Source organism: Procambarus clarkii, chromosome 73 (assembly GCF_040958095.1).
Source record: "Procambarus clarkii isolate CNS0578487 chromosome 73, FALCON_Pclarkii_2.0, whole genome shotgun sequence".
Classification (NCBI taxonomy): Eukaryota; Metazoa; Arthropoda; class Malacostraca; order Decapoda; family Cambaridae; genus Procambarus; species Procambarus clarkii.
Genome location: NC_091222.1, coordinates 21065641 through 21076248, shown reverse-complemented (window position 1 = coordinate 21076248; position 10608 = coordinate 21065641). Strand labels below are relative to the sequence as shown.

The following is a 10608-nucleotide window of genomic DNA, read 5'->3' as shown; positions in this document are numbered from 1 at the left end:
AGTCCTTGCACCACTGCTTTTCCTTATTCTCATATCAGATATAGACAAAAATACAAGTCACAGCTTCGTATCATCCTTTGCAGATGACACAAAAATCAGTATGAAAATTACCTCGGCTGAGGACATTGAAAAACTTCAAGCTGATATTAATAAAGTTTTCGACTGGGCATCAGAAAATAACATGATGTTTAACAGTGATAAATTCCAGGTACTCAGGTACGGTAAAAATGAGGACCTTAAACATAATACAGAGTACAAAACACAATCAAATGTACCCATAGTAGGAAAACAGCATGTAAAGGATTTGGGAATAATAATGTCTGACGACCTAACGTTTAAGGAGCATAACCAAGCAAATATTGCGACAGCCAGAAAAATGATAGGATGGATTACGAGAACTTTCAAATCCAGGGATCCCATCACAATGGTTGTACTCTTCAAGGCACTTGTGTTGTCCCGTCTTGAGTACTGCTCAGTACTCACTTCCCCCTTCAAAGCAGGAGAGATTGCTGAAATAGAGGGAATACAGAGAACATATACGGCACGCATAGACGCAATAAAGCACCTAAATTATTGGGATCGTCTCAAAGCCCTCCAAATGTACTCACTAGAAAGAAGACGAGAGAGATATCAAATAATATACACCTGGAAGATACTGGAGGGCCAAGTACCAAATCTACACAGTAAAATAACAACGTACTGGAGTGAACGACATGTAAGAAAATGAAGAATAGAACCAATGAAGAGCAGAGGTGCCATATGCACAATCAGAGAACACTGTATAAACATCAGAGGTCCGCGGTTGTTCAACGTCCTCCCAGCAAGCATAAGAAATATTGCCGGAACAACCGTGGACATTTTCAAGAGGAAACTAGATTTATTCCTCCAAGGAGTGCCGGACCAACCGGGCTGTGGTGGGTATGTGGGCCTGCGGGCCGCTCCAAGCAACAGCCTGGTGGACCAAACTCTCACAAGTCGAGCCTGGCCTCGGGCCGGGCTTGGGGAGTAGAAGAACTCCCAGAACCCCATCAACCAGGTATCAACCAGGTAACTGTGGACACCGTCTTCGTGACTGTGGACACCGTCATTGTGACTGTGGACACCGTCTTAGTGACTGTGGACACCGTCTCGGTGACTGTGGACACCGTCTCGGTGACTGTGGGCACCTTCTCCGTGACTGTGGACACCGTCACTATGACTGTGGACACCGTCACTATGACTGTGGACACCGTCTCCGTGACTGTGAACACCGTCACTATGACTGTAGACATCGTCACTATGACTGTGGACACCGTCTCCGTGACTGTGGACACCGTCACTATGAATGTGGACACCGTCTCCGTGACTGTGGAGACAGTTTCCATGAATGTGGACACCGTCTCTGTGACTGTGGACACCGTCAATCTGACTGTGGACAACGCCACTATGATTGTTAACACCGTCTCCGTGACTGTGGACACCGTCTTTGTGACTGTGGACACCGTCTCCGTGACTGTGGACACCGCCTTCGTGACTGTGGACACCGTCACTATGACTGTGGACACCGTCTCCGTGACTGTGGACACCGTCACTACGACTGTTGACACCGTCTCCGTGACTGTGGACACCGTCATTGTGGATGTGGACACCGTCTCTGTGACTGTGGACACCGTCTCCATGACTGTGGGCACCGTCACTATGACTGTGGACACCGTCTCCGTGACTGTGGACACCGTCACTATGACTGTAGACATCGTCAATATGACTGTGGACACCGTCTCTGTGTCTGTGGACACCGTCTCTGTGACTGTGGACACTGTCTCCGTGACTGTGGACACCGTCACTATCACTGTGAACACCGCCACTATCACTGTGGACACCGTCACTATGACTGTGAACACCATCACAATGACTGTGAACACCGTCACTATGACTGTGGACACCGTCACAATGACTGTGGACACCGTCGCCGTGACTGTGGACACCGTCACCGTGACTGTGGACACCGACACTATGACTGTGGACACCGTCTCCGTGGCTGTGTACACCGTCTCCGTGCCTGTGGACACCGTCTCCGTGACTGTGGACACTGTCACTGTGACTATGGACACCGTCACTATGACTGTGGACACCGTCACTATGACTGTGGTATTATAGTCTGTGGGTTGGTTGGTGTTGTCGTCGTTGATCCTTCTCTATGGACAACCCAACCCACAACTCGGTAGAGTGCTTATACCTCACTAGGAGATTACCCTTGGCGCTCCTGGCTCTTGGAGAGGGGCTCAACGTCACACGTTTAGGGGATGCGGCTCCAACACTCAACCTCGTTGTCACGTGCACACACCCACTCGAGCCGCTGTGACTCCCCACTCTCTCCTTAGGTGATATGATCTCAATCCCCTATGACTTACTAGTATTACCTCCTACCCTGTCCACAGCAGTGGTTCTTGGTTCTTTCTCTCTCTCTCTCCTTCTTTACTACCTCCTGGGAAGCCTCACTAGGACATGGGCAAACACCGGCAAATTGGAATACATTTACTGGACAGAGCACATACACAATACATACACACATATAATAATAATGAATCCTATACTCTATACTATTACAATCAGGTTGTTCTCCAACACAACCAGAACTCTACCATCAGCTTATCAAGTGGTATCCTATCTCCTGGTTCACCACCTGATACTATCAACCTCCTCAAGTTGATCAAGTCTACATACACTGTTGCACCATCAGCAAGAGAATATATATATGTATCTATAAATGTGTACAAAGAAAATCAGCATATGAATGCAATAACATATATCAGTATAAATATTCATTGATACACAACAATGATCAATCGATCACTCTATCAGCCCTAGAACACATACATCTGTAGGTAATCAAGCCTACGACTGCAACTCTAAACTTCAGAATAAATCACTCCTTGACATAAGAATGCAAACAACCACTCACCTCTCACTGCGTCTTGCACACTAATGACAACCAAACACTATCAACTCCCTACAAGTAATCCACCAGAACTTCCCTTCCATCTCTGGAAGTTCACTACCCTGATATCTTCAGGTTCTTCCGGGCTTCACTACCAGGATCCTCTGCAGCTCCTTCAGGCTGCTATCATGAAGTTTCCTTGAGCAACTACGGTGCTTCACCCTTCTGCTAGGTTCCTCCACAGCTCCCTTGGCTGCTACACCATGAAGTTTCCTCGAGCAACTATGGTGCTTCTCCACCTCTACAGAAGCACGTGACACTCCTCTTCACTGCTTCTCACAGCTCGAGGTCCTCTGCTTCACTACCTTGGAGTCTCATCAATTACTTCATCTATGCTGGCTTCGAAGTTCTCAGCAACTTCTTCCACCAAAGACAAACCTGCAACCCATCGACACTCCAATAAAATTGTTTCCCTTTAACACATAACACAAATAATCACACAATATGTTTGCCTCAAACCTCTATCTGTCCTCTACATACAGTGAGAGTGGACTCCCCCGTTTTGGGCGGGTCCATACTTCACCTCGCCCGGCGGCGGTCCTCACTCGCTGGGAGGGTCTTCCTCCGTCAGGAGCCGGGCTCCCTCAGTCGTCTGTCAGAGCTCAGAGGGGACGGACGTCGCTCCGTGTTCCTCCCTCTTCACTCTCCTATTTCAGGCTTTCTGCCTTATTAAAACATGTCTAACTTATAAATAAACATTACTACTGTCGCTGGGCACACGACCAACTACAAGCAATCACTATGAACTGGCGTATATCGTGCTTACCACAGATCGTCTGGTCGAGGGCGCTTCTCCCTCTGACGGCGTCTGGTCACGGCGCTTCCACCGCCCACAATAATGCCTCTGGGCGATTTAATATCTGCTCGTCGACCAGGACTTGAGACCACAACGTTCCCAGCTCGATTCCACAGCTGGTACGTCTGCACACTTCTCTTCTCTTCGAGATATATCACTAGGGGTTCCCTTCTGACGGGAGCTCGAACGGAGCGCGGCTTTCCCCTGCGATGTCTGGCACTCAAGTGAGGTCAAAGCCCCTCCAGAAGCGAGCCTCACGCCTCCAGCAAAATGTCCACATCTCCTAGCCAGTCATTTATCTGTTTTCTTCTTCATTGCCCATAATCTTAAATTGTTATACATATCCAACCAGCCATTTTACATATGGGTTATCACCTCAATATCTGCTAGACCTTCTAGTTAGGTCAGGCTTGATGAATAACTCTCAAGGAGGGAGACTCGTTTCTCCTGTAGGCTGAGATCATAACATGTGGAAACCGTCTCCGTGACTGTGCACACCGTCTTCGTGACTGTGGACACTGTCTCTGTGAATGTGGACACCGTCATTGTGACTATGGACACCGTCTCCATGACTGTGCACACCGTCTTCGTGACTGTGGACACCGTCTCCGAGACTGGACACCGTCTCTGTGACTGTGTACACTGTCTCCGTGACTGTGGACACCGTCTCCGTGACTGTGGACACCATCACCGTGACTGTGCACACTGTCTCCGTGACTGTGGACACCGTCACTATGACTGTGGACACCGGTAATGACTGTGGACACCATCAACGTGACTGTGGTCACCGTCTCCGTGACTGTGGACACCGTCTCCGTGACTGTGGACACCGTCACTATGACTGTGGACACCGTCAATATGACTGTGGACACCGTCTCCATGACTGTAGACACCGTCACTATGACTGGACACCGTCACTGTGGTTGTGGACACCGTCTCCGTGACTGTGGACACCGTCACTATGACTGTGGACACCGGTAATGACTGTGGACACCATCAACGTGACTGTGGTCACCGTCTCCGTGACTGTGGACACCTATGGGAACCGACCTGTGTGATTTATATTTATTTAATTTATATGAATTTATATTTACGTTAATTTATATACTTCGATAGCAATTTGTATAATGATAAGTGGACTGTATTTCTGCAATAATCTCATAATCTCACAAATCGATCCTCTACACATTAGGGGGGGGGGTTTATATTAATTAATATATGCAGCCAATCAAACTACAGTATTAGACTACATACATTGAAAAGGTTCCATATCTTATTTGTACAGCAAGCTTTAGTCCACCAGGTATAACTACGTTGTAGACGCCACATTTTCCCTCTTTGAGGTAGCTTCCATCACCCAGTAACTGGTGCACAAAATCTTGCTTCTTCGTCTTGACCTGTCAAAAGGGCGCTAGCTGTAAAGCCAGATACTATATATGACAAGCTATGTCAGAGAAAATACTGTACATGGAACGATGAAGACCTGGCTTAATTACCTTTAGTTTGAGGCGATTTCGTGATCTAACCGGGACACCCTACTCAATGACATTAATGGCCACTAATGATAGATAAACGGGTTTCGGAAAGAACACTTAACTTGATTTGATGACAGCGTGTTGGAGATGGTACACCTTTGGTTTCCATAACACTACGCCCAAGTAAAATTAACAGGAGCCGAATTTGCTCCCTGCGCCTCTGGTCTCAATAATGTCTAACACTCCATACTATTGACGCTACTGGCCGACATTGTCCAGATATGATAGGAGCCGAATTTGCTCCACACGTCTCGGAGGTGACACAACAATGGCTGCCCTCCTTCCCCACTGACGCCTGGCTTACATTGTCCAGATTTCAGAAAGTGATAGAAGGGTCACATTTACTCTACTTTAATATTGATAATTAAGTTAATTTATATAAGATGTTTTTATGATGGTAAAGTCCAAAGACTAATGTATTTAAGAATAATTCCCACCATAATAGGTGGTGATTTATAATAGTATGTGGTGATGATATCCCGTTTTCTATAGACGGTAATTCCACTACAAGTTACGTTTTCTATGGGTAACTTGTTGGTAATACAGCAGCAATTATTATCTGTCTGTATGATATATTAAATGGTGTCGGATTTTCCGACAACACCGTCTCTGTGACTGTGGACACCGTCATTATGACTGTGGACACCGTCACTATGACTGTGGACACCGTCACTATGACTGTGGACACCATCACTATGACTGTGGACACAGTCTCCGTGACTGTGGACACCGTCGCTATGAATGTGTACACCGTCTCTGTGACTGTGGACACCGTCTCAGTGACTGTGGACACCATCACTATGACTGTGGACACCATCACTATGAATGTGGACACCATCACTATGAATGTGGACACCGACTCCGTGACTGTGGACACCGTCACTTTGACTGTGGACAATGTACCTGTGACCGTGGACACCGTCACCGTGACTGGGGACACCGTCACTATCACTGTGGTCACCATCAATATGACTGTGGACACCGTCTCCGTGAATGTGGACACCGTCACTATAACTGTGGACACCGTCTCCGTGACTGTCGACACCATCTTCGAGACGGTGGGACACCGTCACTATGACTGTGGACACCGTCTCCGTGACTGTGGACATCGTCACTATCACTGTGAACACCGTCACTATCACTGTGGACACCGTCTTCGTAACTGTGGACACCGTCACTATGACTGAGGACACCGTCTCCGTGGCTGTGGACACCGTCTCCGTGGCTGTGGACACCGTCTCCGTGACTGTGAACACCGTCACTATGACTGTGGACATCGTCTCCGTGACTGTGCACACCGTCTTCGTGACTGTGCACACCGTCTTCGTGACTGTGGACACCGTCTCCGTGACTGTGGACACCGTCTCCGTGACTGTGGACACCGTCTCCGTAAATGTGGACACCGTCAATGTGACTGTGTCCGTGTGGACACCGTCTTCGTAACTGTGGACACCGTCACTGTGACTATGTACACTGACTCCGTGACAGCGGACATCGTCTCCGTGACTGTGGACACCGTCACCGTGACTGTGGACACCGTCTCCGTGACTATGGACACCATCACTATGACTGTGGACACCGTCTCCGTGACTGTGGACACCGTCACTATGACTGTGGACACCGTCAATATGACTGTGGACACCGTCTCAGTGACTGTAGACACCGTCACTATGACTGTGGATACCGTCACTGTGGTTGTGGACACCGTCTCTGTGACTGTGGACACCGTCTCCGTGACTGTTGACACCGTCTCCGTGACTGTTGACACCGTCTCCGTGACTGTGGACACCGTCTCCGAGACTATGGACACCGCCTCCGTGACTGTGGACACCGTCATTATGACTGTGGACACTGTCACTATGACTGTGGACACCGTTACTATGACTGTGGACTCCGTCTCCGTGACTTTGGACACCTTCACAAAGACTGTGGACACCGTCACTATGACTGTGGACACCAGCACTATGACTGTGGACACCGTCTCCGTGACTGTGGACACCATCACTATGAATGTGGACACCGTCTCCGTGACTGTGGACACCGTCTCCTTGACAGTGGACACCGTCTCCGTGACTGTGGACACCGTCACTATGACTGTGGACACCGTCTCCGTGACTGTGGACACCGTCACTATCACTGTGAACACCATCACTATGACTGTAGACACCGTCACTATGACTGTGGACACCGTCAATATGACTGTGGACACCGTCTCCGTGACTGTAGACACCGTTTCCGTGACTGTAGACACTGTCTCCGTGACTGTTGACACCGTCACTATGGCTGTGGACACCGTCACTATGACTGTGGACACCGTCTCCGTGACTGTAGACACCGTTTCCGTGACTGTAGTCACTGTCTCCGTGACTGTAGACACCGTCTCCGTGACGGTGGACACCGTCTCCGTGACTGTGGACACCGTCTCCGTGACTGTGGACACCGTCACTATGACTGTGGACACCGTCTCCGTGACTGTGGACACCGTCACTATCACTGTGAACACCATCACTATGACTGTAGACATCGTCAATATGACTGTGGACACCGTCACTATGACTGTAGACATCGTCAATATGACTGTGGACACCGTCTCCGTGACTGTTGACACCGTCTCCGTGACTGTGGAGACCGTCTCCGTGACTGTGGACACCGTCACTGTGGACACCGTCACTATAACTGTGGACACCGTCACTGTGACTGTGGGCACCGTCTCTGACTGTGGACACCGTCACTATGACTGTGGACACCATCTCCGTGACAGTGAACACCGTCTCCGTGAGTGGACACCGTTACTATGACTGTGGACACCGTCTCCGTGACTGTGGACACCGTCACTATGACTGTGGACATTGTCTCCGTGACTGTCGACACCGTCTCCGTGACTGTGGACACCGTCTCCGTGACTGTGGACACCGTCTCCGTGACTGTGGACACCGTCTCCGTGACTGTGGACACCGTCTCCGTGACTGTGGACACCGTCTCCGTGACTGTGGACACCGTCTCCGTGACTGTGGACACCGTCTCCGTGACTGTGGACACCGGCCGTCACTAGGACTGTTGACACCGTCACTAGGACTGTTGACACCGTCAATATGTCTGTGGACACCGTCACTATGTCTGTGGATACCGTCACTATGACTGTGGACACCATCTCCGTGACAGTGAACACCGTCTCCGTGAGTGGACACCGTTACTATGACTGTGGACACCGTCTCCGTGACTGTGGACACCGTCACTATGACTGTGGACACCGTCTCCGTGACTGTGGACACCGTCTCCGTGACTGTGGACACCGTCTCCGTGACTGTGGACACCGTCTCCGTGACTGTGGACACCGTCTCCGTGACTGTGGACACCGTCTCCGTGACTGTGGACACCGTCACTATGACTGTGGACACCGTCACTGTCTGTGGACACCGTCACTATGACTGTGGACACTATCTCAGTGACTGTGGACACCGTCACTATGACTGTGGACACCGTCACTATAACTGTGGACACCGTCACTATGACTGTGGACAACGTACCTGTGACTGTGGACACCGTCTCCATGACTGTGGACACCGTCACCGTGACAGTGGACACCGTCATTATGACTTTGGACACCGTTAATATGACTGTGGACACCGTCTCCGTGACTATGGACACCGTCTCCGTGACTGAAGACAACGTCACTATGACTGTGTACACCGTCAATATGACTTTGGACACCGTCTCGGTGACTGTGGACACCGTCTCCTAAGCTGTGGACACCGTCTTCGAAACTGTGGAGATCGTCTCCGAAACTGTGGACACCGTCTCCGTGACTGTGGACACCGTCTCAGTGACTGTGGACACCGTCACTGTCACTGTGGACACCGTCACTATAACTGTGGACACCGTCACTATGACAGTGGACACCGTCTCTTTGACTGTGGAAACCGTCTCTTTGACTGTGGAAACCGTCACTATGACTGTGGACACCATCTCCGTGACAGTGAACACCGTTTCCGTGAGTGGACACCGTTACTATGACTGTGGACACCGTCTCCATGACTGTGGACACCGTCTCCGTGACTGTGGACACCGTCACTATGACTGTGGACATTGTCTCCGTGACTGTGGACACCGTCTCTGTGACTGTGGACACCGTCTCTGTGACTGTGGACACCGTAACTATGACTGTGAACACCGTCTCTGTGACTGTGGACACCGTTTCCGTGACTGTGGACACCGTCACAATGACTGTAGACATCTACAATATGACTGTGGACACCGTCTCCGTGACTGTGGACACCGTCACTATCACTATGAACACCGTCACTATGACTGTGGACACCGTAACTATGACTGTGGACACCGTCACTATGATTGTGGACACCGTCTCCATGACTGTGGACACCGTCTCCGTGACTGTGGACACCGTCTCGGTGACTGTGGACACCGTCTCAGTGACTGCCGACACCGTCTCTGACTGTGGACACCGTCACCATGCCTTTGGACACCGTCACTATGACTGTGAAAACCGTCTCTGTGACTGTGGACACCGTCACTATGATTGTGGACACCGTCACTGTGACTGCGGACACCATCTCCGTGACTGTGGACACCGTCTCCGTGACTGTGGACACTGTCTCCGTGACTGTGGACACCGTCACTATGACTGCGGACATCGTCTCCGTGACTGTGGACACCGTTTTTGTGACTGTGGACACCGTTTCTGTAATTGTGGATACCGTCACTATGACTGTTGACACCGTCTTCGTGACTGTGGACACCGTCTCCGTGACTGTGGACACCGTCTCTGTGACTGTTGACATCGTCACTATGAATGTGGACACCGTCTCCGTGACTGTGGACACCGTCTCCGTAACTGTGGACACCGTCACTATGACTGTGGACATTGGCTCCGTGACTGTGGACACCGTCTCTGTGACTGTGGACACCGTCTCTGTGACTGTGGACACCGTAACTATGACTGTGAACACCGTCTCTGTGACTGTGGACACCGTTTCCGTGACTGTGGACACCGTCACAATGACTGTAGACATCTACAATATGACTGTGGACACCGTCTCCGTGACTGTGGACACCGTCACTATCACTATGAACACCGTCACTATGACTGTGGACACCGTAACTATGACTGTGGACACCGTCACTATGATTGTGGACACCGTCTCTATGACTGTGGACACCGTCTCCGTGACTGTGGACACCGTCTCGATGACTGTGGACACCGTCTCAGTGACTGCCGACACCGTCTCTGACTGTGGACACCGTCACCATGCCTTTGGACACCGTCACTATGACTGTGAAAA

At 50.2% G+C, this 10608-nt stretch overlaps 4 protein-coding genes across 4 annotated transcripts; all 4 read left to right on the top strand.

The window, feature by feature from the left end:
* The first annotated feature begins 1656 nt into the window (after positions 1 to 1656).
* LOC138356644 (uncharacterized) lies at positions 1657 to 2136 on the top strand. Its single transcript, XM_069312835.1, has one exon. The coding sequence runs from the start codon at positions 1657 to 1659 to the stop codon at positions 2134 to 2136; it is 480 nt and encodes a 159-aa protein (XP_069168936.1).
* Positions 2137 to 5982: 3846 nt separating this feature from the next.
* On the top strand, positions 5983 to 6495 carry LOC138356643 (uncharacterized). Its single transcript, XM_069312834.1, has one exon. It carries the CDS (start codon positions 5983 to 5985, stop codon positions 6493 to 6495), a length of 513 nt encoding a protein of 170 aa, XP_069168935.1.
* A 420-nt stretch (positions 6496 to 6915) lies between these two features.
* On the top strand, positions 6916 to 7486 carry LOC138356642 (uncharacterized). The gene is made up of 2 exons (XM_069312833.1): positions 6916 to 7293; positions 7472 to 7486. The coding sequence occupies exons 1-2, from the start codon at positions 6916 to 6918 to the stop codon at positions 7484 to 7486; spliced, it is 393 nt and encodes a 130-aa protein (XP_069168934.1).
* LOC138356641 (uncharacterized) lies at positions 7483 to 9219 on the top strand. Its single transcript, XM_069312832.1, has 2 exons — positions 7483 to 7944; positions 9202 to 9219. The coding sequence occupies exons 1-2, from the start codon at positions 7483 to 7485 to the stop codon at positions 9217 to 9219; spliced, it is 480 nt and encodes a 159-aa protein (XP_069168933.1).
* Positions 9220 to 10608: the final 1389 nt, after the last annotated feature.